Raw genomic sequence first — 18,346 nt, forward strand, 5'->3', positions numbered from 1 at the left:
ATGAAAGATGAAAGATGAAAGATGAAAGATGAAAGATGAAAGATGAAAGATGAAAGATGAAAGATGAAAGATGAAAGATGAAAGATGAGAGATGAAAGATGAAAGATGAAAGATGAAAGATGAAAGATGAAAGATGAAAAACGAAAGATGAAAGATGAAAAACGAAAGATAAAATATGAACAAGTGATATTGAGCGGTATAGTTGACAAATGAAGAGCATAGTTTAACGAATGATTCATAAAAGATAAAAATTAAAATGAACAATGAGTGGTGACTTTCAAAGATGAATGAGGAATGACCATTGAGGAAAGAGATGTGAAAGACTGATGCTGAGAATCAATGAGTATGGAATGAAGAACAGAAGACTGAGTTTTTGAGTTGCCTGGCAATGAAAGTCCAGTTTAGTTATCGGGAAATGGAAATGAAGATGGTTAAAGATTTTCTTTTGTAATCATTCAGGTGCAAAATTTATTACGAAGGTGTCAGAACGGAAATAAGATTTTGCGAATGATCACATCTCACTTTTGCTGTATTTCAGTATTATAGCAGATGAATAGGAATGGTGTTGTGTTTGATAGGTCTCTATTTTCTGTTGAATGTGAAAATTTTTAAAGAGAAATAGTTCCGCGTTTTACTAAATATTAAATACGGTAGAGACCTTGATGTTTTTCCATTTGAACAATCAAGTAAATAGTATCAATTGTTTGTAAATGCTTTTCTTACGGTTTGGTAGAAACCATTAAATTCGTTATGTATTATGAAAAATTAGCGAGGAAATCGTTGGTATTATCAAATATTTTATATTTTGGAAGTGGATTTTTTCTTATTTGTGTGCCGTTTTTATTTTTATTCTTTTCTATTTCAAAAATATGGTGCAGATGTAATTATTAGTTATCGATATTGAATCTTAGTAAAAAATTTAACAACTTAAAGAAAGTTCATCTTTGATTGGTTTAATCACAATTTTTGCATGCAAAACATTGATTTTGTGCAACATTCATGTATATCAGTAATGAAAACTCGCCTTGTTGTAAACAACATCGTTGCAGTAGCTTGTTGTTTTCAGTAGGTACCTACATAGTAGTTTAGTAAAGAGTTTCGTTGCGTTTGGGGATATGTATTTTAGAAGCATAAATTCCCGAATCAAAGAAAGAAACAACAAAAATAAAATCACCAGAACAGCAACGTAAACAAATAAAGAAAATAATAGTAAAATAAAGTGAGAGGCAAAAACGTAGGAAAACGATTAGAGTGTATCGAAATAGAAGATAGATTTAATCTCATCTCTAATTCAGTGTAAGTTTGTGTGTGGGTGTTTGTGAGCAGAAACGAAAATAAACGGGTGTGGATGTGTGTAATGAATTGGTGCGGCGTAGCTTTCGTTACTCAGACTCCAGAAAATGGATATATTTTCACTCACTAGGATCATTCTCAACCGGACCGTAATCGTAATTTGGAAGATTTGTTAGATCGATCGCGTTCCCGGTGCCGCTGGCGATGTTGGCCGACTTGGCCGTCCGATGGCAGCAACCCTTCAGCAGGCCGCCACAGCTGCCCTGCAGCAGTCCGCCGGACATCCAGCACAGTAGAAAGAACTCGCAGGTGCCACCCTCGTCCTGGCACTGCAGTTCGGATCGGACCCCGAGACGAAGCCCACCGTCACCACCAACTGCAGTTTGATGAAGCGCATATGGTTTGTTTGCTTTAGTACTACTACTGGTCGCACCGGAGTGCGGATTGATGCGCATCCGCACCTTGGGAATCACTATGTGTGGTTTTGGCACTACTACTACTGGGTAGGGACTATGATACGAGGGTAGGATATTGTGTGGTCTATAAATTGAGAGGGCAACTAAAAAGCAGATCATGAAAATTCTTATGATAAGATGAAGATATTCGATTACGAAGCTTGGCACAGTACTTTGCCGGATTGGCATTTGTGTAATGCTGCGTAAAAATAAAGCCAGATTATGCTATTGGTGATAAACCGATCCATGATATATACAGATGTTATGAAAAAAAACAAAATAAAATCAATTGTTATACAGTTTTCACTTTCGTTTCATTCCCATAAAACAATTACCTCGTTTAGTTTCTTGTGGTGTTGATTTTGGATTTGCATATGAAAGTTGAAGAATGTTTCTTAGAGTATTGTTTCTCAGCTTCCCAATGGCGAACTCAAAATTTGACAGAGGTCGAACCATAGTTAGTTAGCGACAGTCGTCCGCTATTAGAATTGTAGTCGTATCTCTGGTAACGAAGCTTCAAGTCAGTAGTTGAAATGGGAAGTTTGAGAGCATATGTTTCTTATTGTTTGCTAAATCATTACAGGGGAACAAATTGAATTTTCGAAATGAGTATCGAAAAATAATGCATGATTTCGAAATCCTGGTACATTTTTCATGAAAATACACCATAAATAACAAATCAAGAGTTTCTTGCGGAGTCAAGGCAACACAAGATCATGGAGTATTATTCATGATCTTATGTTGCTGGACATGTCAGTTGAGTCATGTTTTCTTTGAACTTCAAACTTTATGATTTTATGATTTTATTCATGGCAACGAAATCGGACTTCTTTTCATGTTTCTTTGATTATTGATAAACTACCCATTCGTGTGTAGTTTATTGAAAAGCTGCTTCATTTTCGCAGCTTTGCGATTTGAACCAAACAAATTGCTCACCTCTATAATAGTTTTCTGTTATTAACCGTTTTCATCAATGCTTCGTTAAACTGCCCAGTGGCCAACTATAAAGCCATAAATCGTTGGACCTTTGACTTATGCAGGTTCATTTCCTTGTCTCAGACTGATTAAAAAAAGGTCATGAAATCATCAAAAGTGTTTTATAGTATCTCTAGATTGTGACAAGACGTGAAGGGGAAAGAACAGAAAGTTTGATAAGTGCGGCTAATTGAAGCAACACTTGCTAGGTTCATAGTTCGTTTACGTTTACTTTTTTGAAGCAGTTAATTATAACCGGCATTGAACCTAACTTTTTCCTTAGGCTCCATGATTCCTTGGTATTCCGTAACCCGTTAAGCATATATTGATATCTTTGAAAATGATTCAAAAGCAAGGCAATCGGATATAGTATAAATTAAAAACGGAGAGACGTCGATAGGAGATTGCAACTAGCTGATACAAAGATTTCAAAAAAATATTTTCACTTTTTTTTACATTGGAGTGTGCCTCGGGATTCTATGGCAACCTCAAGAAAAAAAATTACACTATGTCCGGTCAACCTAACCATCAAACCAAAGCCGAATGTATCACAATATGTAATATAGAAGATCTTTTTTCAGCCTACTAACCCTCTAAGGTCTACATTATTTTTAGCACCCGAAAATTTACTAAAATGGGCGTAACTTATTTATCTTTCAATATTTTTTCATCTTTGGGAATCTTCCTGAAAATCTTTTCTATTTTCATAATATCTGTAAATCGTGGCCATATGTCACATGGTTCCGGAATTATTTCGATTTTCCGTGGGATACCGCGACATGGCTTTTCTAGATAATGTTGCTAAATATTTGAAATTTGTTCATCGACACCGGGAATCCGGTTCCTATAGAGGGACATTTCAGCATCACTAGTTCTCTGGTCCAAGTACGATACGGATTTCGAAGGAACTTGTCCAGGACATGAAATCGTCCATATGGCCTCTGAGAGACATGAGATAGTCGCCAATCGCTATTTTGTGGAGTGCTGACGTAATTTGACATGACATATTTTACTTAAGCTGAAATGTCCCTATAACTGGCTTGTCACTGCAGCAAAGTATCTGATAGGACCACAGTCGATGATTTGTCAAAACAAATTTGGGAAAATTCCCAAATTTGGTAAAAAAGTATTGAAAGATAAAAAAGTTATGCCCATTTTAGTAAATTTTTGGATGCTAAAAATGATATAGACAGGTTAAGCGACAGCCTGAGCCGTATTCATGAATTGTGTTGAAACTCTATTTACTTTTATATTCAAATTATAGGCTCGATAAATGATTAACTTCATTTTATCTTCATCGTAAATGCGTGTGTTGTTTGGACCTATCGAAGGAATATCATTTACCAAATATCAGATAAATCTACTGGAAGGAGCCTGAAAAATTGTGATGAGCGAACGGCACTTTCTGTGGTTTTTTTGAAGGGTTGCTGTATTTCAACTACGAACCGAAAGGATGTCCGCTGATTGTCAAGTGTTGCCAATATACTGGCAGTATAAATAATTTAGTAAGGATTTTGACTCAAATCGCGATGACGGATTTCCACGATCTCTTTTACTCTAATGAACTTACCATATGGCGTATGAGTGCAAATTTGTGAATTTTTTTGTCTTATACAATCTTTTACAAATTGAGCGGTTAACCTAGCAGCACCTACACGATAACTGCGTCCTTGGTTCTTATTTCGAAGAGCTGCGGTTAGAAATCGGACAGCTGGAGACTAATTGAGGCGTAGAAATAGACCGACTTGCGGCAGAACTCTACAAAGTAGGCAAGGAATCACTCTAGTAACGGCGTTACATTGGATATTTTCAAGAATTTGGGAAGAGAAGAAACTACCGGGAGTGTGGATGGAAGTTGTAGTTTGGCCCATCTATCAAAAGGGTGAACTGTTTGGTTGTATTAATTCCCGTGGCGTTACACTGTTCAATGTATAAGTGGTCTTCAGATCTTGTAATGCCATCCCCAGTCGCAAGAGAGTTCGGAGAACGGTGTAAGGCGGGCTTTATGGGCGCCCATAGTTTACTCTCGGTGAAATTCTCTGGAAATGTCGGGAGCACAGCATGTCCACGCATCATATTTTCGGGGATTTTAAGGCAGCATAGGATACAGTCCAACGCAAACCGCATTATCTGCCCCGGTTTTCCCGACAAACTGACGCGGCTGATCAAAGCTACTCTGGAGTGAGTACTTTTCCCTTCGCTAGGTGCTTCGATCAAAAAGAAAAGGCCTCTATATAAGAGGTCTCAAATCTGTTAAGGACTTGAGACTATAACTTTGCTTATGGAATACATACGTGCACTTGCCATATTTGCATGAAAGGTGTTGCGGAATATTTTTGATGGAGTGCATTTGGAAAGCGGAGAGTGGTGAAATTCGGGAAGCTACGGTGAGGCGGCCACGTAGCAATGGTGCCAGACAACTGCACAGTTAAATCTGCTCCCTGTAAGAAGCCCACTAGTGCCAGAAATAAAAGAAGATATTATTAAGCTCTAGGTGCCGTTCAATTAAATGCGGGGGGTTTAGGCACGATTTAGGGAGTTGATAGGCACGATGCGTGGAAGACAAGATAACCAACTGGTTTGATGCTGGAGTTGTGTACTCAGTGCGATTACAAGTCCGGCAAAAAAGTTATGCAGAGCTTATAGCTGAGAGTTGCCAGCCCTAACGATAGGCAAAGTTAAGAAGGTCATCATGCAGTTCCATTTATATACGACTAGCTGACCCGACAAACTTCGTATTGCCACAAATTAACCTGTGTTGTACATAAATCATGAATCTCGGATGATCTTTGTCACAATCTCGAGTTTTGCAAGCCCCCCAGTGGGCGGCGCTTCCGACGGCGGGTCACCGGCAACACTCGCGACCGTCTCGTCCTGAATGATCTAGTGTTACTATAGATAGTTTTTGTGGTCTTGTATTGACTAATGTTTTATGGAAGAGTCTCGAATTTCTCGAGTTCGATTAGTTTTTGATTTTTGCAAAAGTTTCTGTTTTATTTGTATGAGAGTCCATATCCCCCTACCACAGGGGTGAGAGGTCTCTAACTATCGTAAAATAAATTCAAGACTCCAAAATCTCCCACATGCCAAATTTGGTTCCATTTGCTTGATTAGTTCTCAAGTTATAAGGAAATTTGAATTTCATTTGTATGGGAGCTCCCCTCTTAAAAGGGGAAGGGGTCGTAATTCACCATAGAAAATATTCTTGCTCTCGAAAACTTTCACATGCCAAATTTGGTTCCATTTGCTAGATTAGCTCTCGAGTTATGAGGAAATTTGTATTTCATTTGTATAGCAGCCCCCCTTCCTAAAGTGAGGAGGGGTCCCAGTTCATCATAGAAAAAAAATTTGTCTCCAAAAACACCCACATGTCAAATTTGGTTCCATTTGCTTGATTAGTTTTCGAGTTATGAGGAAATTTGTATTTCGTTTGTATATGAGCCCCCCCTCTTAAAGTGGGGAGGGGTTCTAATTCTCCATAGAAAATATTCATGCCCTAGAAAACTTTCACATGCCAAATTTGGTTCCATTTGCTTGATTAATTCTCGAGTTATGAGGAAATTTGCATTTCATTTGTATAGGAGCCCCCTTCCTAAAGTGGGGAGGGGTCCCAATTCATCATAGAAAAAATTTTGTCTCCAAAAACACCCACGTGCCAAATTTTGTTCCATTTGCTTGATTAGTTCTCGAGTTATGAGGAAATTTGTATTTCGTTTGTATAGGAGCCCCCCCTCTTAAAGAGGGGAGGGGTCCTTATTTACCATAGAAAATATTCTTGTCCTCGAAAACTCACATGCCAAATTTTGTTCCATTTGCTTGATTAGTTCTTCAGTTATGAGGAAATTTGTATTTCATGTGTATAGGATCCCCCCCTCCTAAAACGAGGAGGGGTCCCAATTCATCATAGAAAAAATTGTTGTCTCCAAAAACACTCACATGCCAAATTTGGTTCCATTTGCTTAATTACTTCTCGAGTTATGAGGAAAATTGTGTTTCTTTGGTACAGGAGCCCCACCTCTTAAAGTGGGGAGGGGTCCTAATTTACTATAGAAAATATTCTTGCCCTCGAAAACCTTCACATGCCAAATTTGGTTCCATTTGCTTGATTAGTTCTCGAGTTATGAGGAAATTTGTATGGAAGCCCCCCCCCCCCTTTTAAAGAGGAGAGTAGTTATAATTCCCCTTATAAAGAGGGGAGGGGTCTCAATTTACCATAGAATAAATTTTTGTCACCGAAAACACCCACATGCCAAATTTTGTTCTATTTGCTTGATTAGTTGTCGAGTTATGCAGAAATTTGTGTTTCATTTGTATGGGAGCCCCCCCTCTTAGTGGGGGGAGGGGTTTCAAACCATCACTAAAACCTTTCCTGGCCCCAAAAAACCTCTGCATGCATATTTTCATGCCGATTGGTTCAGTAGTTTTCGATTCTATAAGGAACATACGGATAGACAGACAGACAGAAATCCTTCTTTATAGGTATAGATAATATCCGATTAAGCGCGACTCGCTCCGTGATGCTATACAATTCTGTGCTGAAAATCGTATGTATGCTAGTTATTAACTTTATATACGATTGAAAATCCACTTGAACCCGTTTTATCAGACTTTAGTTACGATTCCGAATTTGTTAGGTGATATTTACGATAATTTTCGGATATTGATATACGAGTTGGTGCTAGCTGGGGATGGATCACCGTTCTCAATTCCGTTTGCAAAATGCTGTCCCAAACCATTTTCTGCCGACTATCACCAATTGCGAACAGATTTGTGGGAACTTATCAAACCAACTTCGTACACAGAAAAATGGCAAGGCTGTTGGCAAGACTGTATTCCGGCTGAACTTCTAAAATCGGGAAGCAAACGACTATACGATTCAACCCACCAGATCATTGTCAGGTTGGGTGATCTCATTTGCCATATGTTCAAATAACGACATCGACTCGAATGCAAAAACTTTCGAAGCGTACCATTGCTCAATTCTGCCTGTAAAGTTATGTAAATGAGACAGGTGGCGTAGTCCTTCGCCAGCAAACTCCAAGCTGATTTTCGTGAGAGTCACTTCACGACGGATCAATTGTTTTTTCTGTATTACTTGCTAGACAAGCTCCTGAAGCACAATTTGACGACTTATCAATTATCATGTGTTTGTTGACTTTAAGGCAGCGTAGGATTCAGTTATACAAAATTATCTATCAGTGCTAGGGGTGACACTCTAGTCGCTTTAATAACTACGGATATATGTACTGAAAATTTTACCTCAAAACGTGCAATACGTGATGATGAGACGGAACTATCATCGCGAAATCTCACATGCTTCTTGGTTTTGCGAATAATGTCGAATAATAGTACTGAAGGAGCATAATTCATTCGGCGCAGGATCCATAACGGACGTCGTCACTTAAGTGATTAAGAAAGATCTTGTAGCAGTTTGGTTCGCACTCATAAAAAAAATCGATGTTCCTGCTTTGTAAGCAGTAAGAATTTCAAGATTTTTTGTCACATGTAATTTTATCCAATGTTACTGGTGATCAGGTTGCCACCTTTGAAAACAATATGCATCCTTTCTACGTGCTCTGAATATAATGATAACGTTAATTTTATACTTGAAACGCATACAAAACAAAGTGACCAATTTTACTCTACTTATCGAAATTCGGTCGCTGCATGAACTCACACACAGGCAGCGCGAGGTTCCACGCGACGATCACGTCGGTCGCGTCCACCGCTTCCTCGTACCACCGACCGTTTCCGTAACCGAATTATGCAATAATGTTTTGGAATGGCGATTGGAAGCGAACGAAAATCGCGGTCGTGAGCTGTATTTAATTAGCTCACTTAATAACACTATTATCATTTCTCTTTCTTCCGCCGGCAATCTGTGCCACCAATGTCTTAGCTCATCACCACCGTCAACAACAACACTATCCGCAGACCCGTACGGGGCAAAAAGGAGGCCATAAATAACGAAAAGGAGAGTAATTTTATAACCACTCTGACAGTGGGGCTTCTTTCAACGTTAATAAATAAATCATGCCTACCTATACATTTACGATACGTATTGAAATACAAAACGGGAATGATTTTTTGCCAGCATCTGACGTTCTGCGCCATTGGTGTACAAGACCTGATCCGGCATCCTCGTTATCATATATTACGTAAACAATCTTTCACCATCCGACAGACGGTGGAGCCCGTCACGAGCAGAGTCGAATCCAGCCTCGAATGCATTAAAACCGGAGGCGAACTCTCACTTTCAGTTGGCATTTTGTCGATGTTTGTGGTCTAGGTTTCCCTATATTTACGCCCGATACAACAGGAGGGTGATGGGAGACGATGGACTCAACACAGTTGAACAACCAACATTTCTTTCCTCCTTGCCATCACATTTCGATAGTATGGAGAGTAGCACGGAACGGGTTTAGGATGCCGGGTCAAAGCAAACCCATCTGCACACCATCATCGCCTGCAAGGTATACGTGATCTGACAATGATTATGCTTGGCTACCTTAAAAGGTCTTCCCCTGGGAGAAAGACATTCATATGGTCTCACCGCCTGTTGTTGGAACGGGCGAATCGTTGCTTGTAGGAAGTGGATATTACGTAAGATATCAACCCGAAGCAGCAGGTCTGTGCCCTTGGTAAGTTTGCAGATACCTGCTAAGCAGCGCTGAACGTTTTACGGGGCTAGGCTAGGAGCCTACGGTCACGATCTATCAGGCGCCTGTTGCCGTATAATATTGTGCCACAGCATAGCTAGACATCGGGAAACAAGTGCGTCAAATGGTGATTATGAAATATGTTCCGGTTTGAAAACAGCTGGATCATTGGATATTGTGGTCCTCATGGGGCTTGGTTGGTGAATTTCCGCTTAGCAATATCTGGATCATTTCCCGAACGGGTTAAGGTTCCTTTTGGTATAATAATTTTCTTTAACGGTACTTTCTTGACAAAGGAATATGTTCAATTGAATGGCACTGTGTAGGTGATAATTATTATAGAAATTTTCTTACTGAAGTTGAAGCTATTTATCAACATATTCACGGCAATCATCGTGATTATTTTCGACTAAATTGATGCTCATTTAAAGTTATTGCTCAGCAAAATTATCCTCATTAACGTAAATGGAAGAAAACACTCACTTATTCAGCAGAGCTCAGGCTCAAACTTTCAAAGACTATGTGAAAGCAACGGCTGAAAAATTACGTAAACAGTCGAATGCTGGTATCAATAGTAATTCAGTACTTCGTAGGGTCGCGTATTGCTAACCAAGTTTAGTGGCGAAATTAAATAATGCATCCAGCTCCGACCCTTACAGGCCTACATATGATTGTAGAGGTTTTGATTCGGTGCGACAACGTGACTGAAATTTCACAAACTAGCTCTCAGCAGTACCGTCAATGAATTTGTAATTAGTTTTGACAGCCTACAAGTAGTGAAGATAAAGAAAGACAACGTAATTTGCCTCCCGTGCTGTAGATGTCATTTCGAAAAGAAATTTGTAGGTTTCCATGTCATCATGTTAAGCACTGAATAGAGAGATAGCGAGCACGAGATGTGCCCAATTTCAAGGCTTTTACAATCGCATCAGCCTCTCTGCATCAGCAGAAGCGTAGAAGCAGTTCGAGTGAATGCGTACTTTACTGAATGAGCCACCAGCAAACGCGAGATTGCAAGCGCACTTTTGAAGTCTTCAATCAAGGCAAATGAGCCTAGAATTATTGCAATCGACAAGGTATTTCTTTGTGAAGAGAAGTCATTGCGGCAATTAAATGGACTGTGATTGTCTATCTAGGCCATTCAACCGATCTTGAGGCACTACTTCAACACGTGTGTTGCTTCTGGCCTTGAAACTATCAAATCTGGGTACAGAAAAAGCATTTTCATAAAATGTCTTAAAATAAAAAGATCGTCATTCTTATTATATCAACAAGTTCACTTCTTCAATATAATATACTAATATAATAATATAAATATAAGCCTTGTAAAAAAGTGACGGATATATATTAATTGACCAAACTCGTGACTTTGTCATGACCTTGAAATGCGGTCAGGCATATATAAATATTTATTTTGAAACGATGATTCTACAATTGATGAAGGGACGGTAAGGGAAAGTAATGAAGAAGGATTTTTTCGGGAATGAAGGGGAAGGGTGGAAAGGAAGGGGGGTTGTGCAGACTTTTTTTGTCCAGCGCCTCTGTGGTTCAAAGGTACACGGGTACCAGTGAGCGACACGCCCTGGCAGGTGTTGTGGGTTCAAATCCGGTTATAATCTCTGATTACAGCTTGGTTCGACCCATGCACCTTCCAGCATTGGACAAAAGATAGGAGTCACAGCGACAACTTGTTAACCATAGCTACCTATTACCCCCCCCCCCCTTCCTTTCCACCCTTCCCCTTCATTCCCGAAAAAATCCTTCTTCATTACTTTCCCTTACCGTCCCTTCATCAATTGTAGAATCATCGTTTCAAAATAAATATTTATTAATGTTATCTTCAGGTTTAGTTGTCAACTAAACCTGAAGATAGTGATTTTGCGGTGACTTAAAATCAAAGAATTTATTAATGTTGTTGGGTCGTTTTGAAACAATCAAGTCACTCGCATGTTATCTATTTGTTGCAGATGCTAAGGCATGTTTAAAGAGACAAGGTTACTTTAACATAAAATCAATAGCATAATATTGTCCTGCAATACCTAACCGACCATCGCACTGTGATTCAATGTGACATAAAATGGAACTATTTTCCTATAACCTCCGGCACATTTGTTCGTATGAATACTCCCCACAATCTGAAAGTGTTGAATGTTAGTCATGCTTTACTGTGATAAAAATTAAATACTGACTTTTTTGTGCTAGGAGATAGATATATAGTCTCTTTGGTAAAATTGTAGAAAATATGAAGGTAGGCAACTTTGCTGAAAACTTTAGATTTCTATCTCTGTCAGGTGCAGAGTTATACAGCATTTTCTTTGAAGGTTAATTAAAAACTAGTTTTTCACACTAAATGTTATTAGTTGCAGTAGTTGCACATCACAAAATCCATGGTTCTAGGGAATTATCGAAATACTTAAAACACACGGTTTTGCCGTTTCCTTGTCTTATTCTAATATGTGTGGGTGGGGACAAGCGGCACGTATACAAGTTTGTGGCACTTAGAACAGTCGGTATTAGACACTTGAAGAAAACCGGTTTTTCGGTATTGGTGCAGAAAATATCGGTGGTACCGGTAAAGTACACTGCCCATAAACACATAACAGTCCCATCTGACTTTTCACCACTTTTGAGATGAAGAGGAATCATCTTTAATTTAACTATTCTTTCAATATTTCAAACAAAAAAGTTATGTTTGTTCTCAAAATGTTTGAAAAAATATCAAACTATGTCAGTCCCCTATTACAAATAAACGTATAACAGTCACAGTAGTAAAAATATATCAATAAGCATCTGGTTTTATGGCCTGGAAGAACAGTATTGCAGAGAATTTGGATCAGATGTACGGCTTCGAAGTTATAGTGGGAACAAGTTCCGGAATATATGCAACTTGAACATAGAAGCACCTTGAATCACAACTTTGCGGATACCGCCCGTGTGCTGCTACTCCGCTATTGACCAGGACCGATGAAAATTGCAAAATGATGACTGGAAAAAGCATACTTGAGACAGCACGCTATTCCTCATTGTGCAACCTTATCAGGTCCCTGCATGCTGATCAATACCGATGCCGGCCACGTCCGAATGCAGGTCCTAGTGAGATGGGAAGGAATGTTAGTCCCATACTTGTTGCTACTAAAGACCAGGGAATCCTCTGCATCTTCACACTACCGTTACTACCGGTTAGACAACCCTGGTAGCATTTGACCTAAGCTTCAAGGTGAAGCAAAAGCAAGCAAAGCCTAGGTATTACATAGTGTTCGACATCGGAACGAAAATTGAAGTCCGGGTTCCGGTCCGGAACCAAATCGGACCGGAATAAAGTCGGACTAAGAAAATTCATTCCGATTTTTAACCGGACCAGACCGGACCGGAACCCGGACTTCAATTTTCGTTCCGATGTCGAACACTAGTGTTACATTCCGTTATCGAAACTTTACCTTCTGTTTTTATACGACGGAACTCGTAGCCACATGTGAGAGTACAGGAAAATTGAAGAACCAGTTGCCAGGATCATATTGACTCTAACAGCCTCTCCCAGCCGAGATTCGAACATACGACGACTTGGTCATTAGGCCAGCATTATACACTCAAGTCGCTTTTTACGCGAAGGATACGTCCCGCGTAAATAAAAACTGCGTAAAAAAACCGCAGAAATTCCGAAATTCGCGTTAAAAAACCGCGTAAATTCCAAAATTCGCGTAAAAAAACCAAAATTTCGCGCAAAAAAACTTTGTGGATTTCAACACTACGCGAAAAAATAGACGTTTTGAGCACAATCGCGTAAATTCCGAAAATTGCGTAAAAACCGCGTAAATTTCGAAATTCGCGTAAAAAACCGCGTAAATTCCGAAATTCGCGTAAAAAAACCACGTAAATTTCGAAATTCGCGTAAAAATAGTCGCTTAAAAAACAAACCGCATAAAAAGCGACTTCAGTGTACTTCGAGGCTAACTGAGAGACTTCAATGTGAAGCACTGATTTCACATCTCCACTTGCCGTATTCTGTCCAAGTTAGCTCGTGAAGTTAAGAAAAAATAAAGCTTGAATATGCGACAACTTTGTAAAGAAAGGTCCTGGAGATTCGAAATCTTCTGCAAAAACCTGTGTTTTGAGTGCTTAGAATAATGCATTTTGTAAATTGCAACTAACAAAAGTTAAGTATAAAAAACTAATTTAAAGAAATTTCAAAGAAAATGTTTTATAATTCAGCACCCGAAGGAGATACGAATTTAATACTTTTAAAAATGCTGCTTGTTTTTACATTGATTACAACTTTGCGAAGAAACCATGCCTCTATCTCTCAACACAAAAAAAAGTTAGTTTTTGATTTTTATCATCGTAAGCCGTGGCTAACTTTTGTCTAAGTCCCCCCTAACAAAAAAAAAACTTTTGACACTTTCAGACCTGTATCACTTACTTTACCAGCAGAGAGCTGGGGTGGCTCTTACCATAACAAGAATTCCTCTCCGTTGTACTCGGTCCTGGGCTACTCGTGGCCAATTCGTTACGAGTCTCGACACACGCAAGTCGGCTTCAACATGGTCGAGCCATCTAGCACGTTGGACTCCTCTATTTCTGCCCACTGTCGTTTCCCAACTTTCGCCAGGTATACGATGGGAATCTCTCCAAGCAGTGCCTGTAGCTCGTGATTCATACGCCTCCGCCACTCTCCGCTTTCCGTTTTTACTTCACCAAAAATAGTCCGCAACACCTTTCGTTCAAATACGGAAAATGCACGTATGCCTTCCGTAGGCAAAGTTACTGTCTCAAGTCCGTAGAGGACTACCGCTCTGTTTAGCGTTTTGTACATCGTCAGCTTTGTGTGGCGGCGTATGCTCCTTGATCGAAGCGTCTTACGGAGGGAATACTAGGCTCGATTTCCAGTTTGAATGCGTCGTTGGATCTCCTTGCTCGTGTTATTGTCAGCGGTGACCTTACTTACTTTACTTACTTTACTTCACTTTAGTGACAACGATCCGTTACCGATCCTGCGCCGAACGAATTATGGTCCTCCAATTCCGTCGGTCCTGGGCTGCCGTTCTCCAATCACCACGAACACTAGCTAAACGTGCATCGTCTTCGACAGCACACACCCACCGGGTGCGGGGTCTGCTCCGGAGTCTACGGCCTCTTCCTGGTTCTCTGCTGCAAATAGTTTTGGCTACTCTTTCGTCGGGAGTTCTGGTCACGTGTCCAGCCCACCGCAGCCTACCACATTGCACTACCTTCACTATATCAGCATATTTGTATACTTGGTACAGCTCGTGATTCATGCGTCTGCGCCACACTCCATTTTCCATTTTGCCACCAAGAATAGATCTCAGAATTTTACGCTCAAAAACCCCGAGCACTCGTCGATCAGCTTCCTTTAGCGTCCATGATTCATGTCCGTAAAGGGCCACCGGGAGGATTATTGTTCTGTAGAGCGTCAGTTTTGTGCGAATTTGCAAACTACGGGATTTCAGCTGGCTACGTAATCCGTAGAAAGCCCGATTCGCAGCTGCAACTTGTCGTATCACTACATGGCTTACATCGTTGTCACATGTCACGAGTATACCAAGGTATATAAATTCCTCCACTACTTCATATCGTTCCCCATCTAATTCCACCATGGCACCAACACCACTTGGGCTCTCACGTTCTCTACCAGCAACCATGTACTTCGTTTTGGCGGTGTTAATGGTAAGTCCCAATCTCGCCGCTTTTCTTTTAAAAGGCCTGAAAGCCTCTTCCACTGCTCTACGGTTGATTCCGATGATATCGACGTCATCCGCAAATCCAAGAAGCATGTGAGATTTCGTGATAATAGTTCCATTCCTTTCCACGTTTGCCCTGCATAATGCACCTTCCAAGGCAATATTGAATAGCAGGTTAGAGAGTGCATCCCCTTGCTTCAGTCCATCCAACGTCACGAAAGCAGCTGAGGTCTCACTCGCTATTCTAATGCATGATTCAGATCCGTCCAGCGTCGCACGAATCAGCGTAACCAGTTTTGTCTGAAAACTATGCTCTAGCATTATCTGCCATAGCTTATTTCGTTTAACTGAATCGTACGTCGCTTTAAAGTCCACAAACAGATGGTGAACAGTGGTGACCAGAGATACCTAATATACGAACTCATCAACCACTTCCAGTTTATCGCCGTCAATGGTCACTGTCCGTGGGAGGCAAACGTTGCTTTCTCTGGAGCCTGTTCCTACCATATATTTGGTTTTCGACGCATTGATTTGTAACCCTATCCTCCAAGTCTTCGTTTTGAGTCTGGCGTAGATTGCCTCCGCCGTCCTAAGGTTTCTAGTAATGATGGTCGAGGCCGTCTGCGAAGACTAGGCGTTGACTACTCTTGCTGAAGATCGCTCCTCTCGTTTCGATTTCCGCTCGCCTTCAATAGCGGTATTGAATAACATGCAGTGCAGTCCATCCCCTTGCTGCAACCCTTTGCACAATTCGAAAGGACTCGAGAGTGTCCCCGAAACGCGCACGTAGCACATCACACGCTCCAGAGTAGCTTTGATGAGCCGCGTCAGTTTGTCCGGAAAACCGTACGCGTGCATTATCTGCCGCATTCAACTGTATTATATGCTGCTCTGAAATCCACGAAAATATGATGCGTGGGCACCTTGTACTCTCGACATTTTTGGAGGATTTATCAGAGAGTATAAGCCATAAAGCCCACCTGATACTGACCTACGAATTCTCTTGCTATTAGGGATAGACCACGCTACAAAATCTGGGAGAGTACCTTGTAGGCCACGTTGACTAGCGTAATACTGCGGAAGTCACAGCAATCTAGCCCTTTTTTGTAAATGGGACACCTACACCTTCCATCCACTTCTCAGGTAGTTTCACCTCCTCCCAAATCCATGAAATTATCCAGTGAAGTGCCGTTGCTAGCAGTTCTTGGCCATTTTAGTAGAGCTCTGCCGGGAGTCGGTCCTTTTCGGCGGCTCTATTATTCTTCAGCTGACGAATTTCTCGCCGGATCTCTTCGAGGTCGGGAGCCGGCACGCTGTTGTCGTTTGTAGGCACTAAGAGATTTACCAACGGAAGTTACGTCTCATTCTGCTATATCGCCGTTGAGGTGCTCATCGAAATACTGTTCCACCTGTCGACTATCTCGCGCTCGTTTGTGATTAGATCCCCTCCGTCGTCCTTACACATGTCAGGTTTAGGTGTGTAGCCGTCACGAGTTTGGTTCACCTTCTCGTGAAACTTGCGTGTGTCATTAGCCTGGAATAGTTGTTCCAGCTTCTCACGAGCCTCTGTCCTCTTTCTGGCGCTTTTTCTTCCTCAGGATCGTGGTCAACTCATTCCGCGCTCATTCGTCGTTGGTTGCCAAATTCTCTGTCGTGGATATGCTTAGATAGTTTTTCCCAGCTCTTTTTTCTTTTCTATCGCTTGTTGGCATTCCCCGTCAAACCAATCATTTCGTGCACTCGAGGTTTCTTCGACTAGCACCGCATTTGCGCCTTGTTGACGGCGGAGCGTATCATACTCCAAACGTTTCTGAGGGTCGAAGCATCTAGCTCCACAGAGGAAGGCCGATCTTCATCCAGTACGCGCGCGTAGTTTTCGGCAACATTGGCGCCTTTGTCGCGAAGTATAAACCGTCGATAGTTTTGAGCGCACATGGACTGCTACTGGGTAATGGTCCGAGTCGATATCCGCACCCCGTAGGAAGCGTACGTTGGTGATGTTCGAGAAGAACCAGCCCTCGATGAGAATATGGTCGATTTGGTTCGAAACTCGTTGGTCAGGTGATCTCCAGGTGGCTTTGTGGATAACTTTGTGGGGAAAGAAAGTACTTCAGATCACCAAACCTCGGGAAGCTGCAAAATTGAAGCATCACTGGCCGTTATAGTTTGTGTCGGTGTGCAGGTTATGGGACCCGATCGCCAGTCTATACATTGCTTCCTTGCCGACCTGGGTGCTCATATCCCCGATGACGATCTTGATGTCCCGTGGTGAGCAGCTGTCGTACGTTGCCTCCAACTGCGCGTAGAACGCTTCTTTCTCGTCGTCGGATCTACCTCCAGAGTACAAGCGACCTGCGACGCGACATGACTTTTCTTGCTGCAGTTATACGCGCAACCCTTTTTCACCCGAAGCAGGACTGTGCATTTAGCAATATGAGAGCGAAGTCACGTCGCGCCGCAGTCGCTTTTACTCTGTACGAGGCCTTAAGGCCCAAACACAATGCATACGGATTTTACTACGTTGCGACAATTTGACAGTTTTTACTTGGGTTTCTGTCAAATTTCCGCAACGTAGTAACACCCGTATATATGCATTGTGTCTGGGCCTTTAGTGTGGACAATGTACGTTTTTAATGGCGTAGTTGAAGAAACATACTTTTATCCTCAACACACGCAGCTTCTCGGCGATCTCTTTCCAGTCCATTACGCGATCCTGCCTTTTGCCTAATATTACGAAGCCCTAACGGATACGTCGCTAGCTTAATAAGGGTGTTGCGCAGTCTCCTTTTGTCTAGCGCCTCTATGATTCAAAGGTGCATGAGTACTAGCGAGCCACATGCCCTAGCGGGTGTTGTAGGTTCGAATCCCGTTATAATCTTAGATTATAGCTTGGTTCGACCCATGCACCTCCCAGCATTGGACAAAAGGTAGGAGTCACAATGACTACTTGTTAAGCGTAGTTACTAATAACCCCTCCCCCACTCTCACCTTCCCGCTCTTTCCCCAACACTCTAAAAAAAATTCATTACTTTCCCCTACCGTCCCTTTATCAATTGTAAAAGAACTACCGTTTCAAAAAATATTAATTAACTACGAAGCCCATTGCCAACTTGTTGGTAGCTCCACCGCTCTTCAAAAATTGGGCTCTGTCGCCACAGATCCTCCACAACTCCTCGCCTTTAAGACAGATCTCCTGCAGTGCCAATCTTTCGGGGTTCTAACTGATCGAGCAGCACCCTGTCGCCACCAATGAAATTTAGCGATCTGC

The 18,346-nt window shown here is 41.4% G+C and overlaps 1 protein-coding gene across 1 annotated transcript in view; it reads right to left on the reverse strand.

Moving 5' to 3' along the window:
- The window catches only part of LOC128742351 (uncharacterized), an 82,121-nt gene that overhangs the window by 34,655 nt on the left and 29,120 nt on the right, over positions 1-18,346 (reverse strand). The window contains exon 4 of the mRNA XM_053838687.1: positions 1,421-1,852. Within this exon, the coding sequence (XP_053694662.1) occupies positions 1,421-1,852 (432 nt within the window). The remainder of the gene's footprint in view (positions 1-1,420; positions 1,853-18,346) is intronic.

The sequence above is a fragment of the Sabethes cyaneus genome, chromosome 3, assembly GCF_943734655.1.
Source record: "Sabethes cyaneus chromosome 3, idSabCyanKW18_F2, whole genome shotgun sequence".
Classification (NCBI taxonomy): domain Eukaryota; kingdom Metazoa; phylum Arthropoda; class Insecta; order Diptera; family Culicidae; genus Sabethes; species Sabethes cyaneus.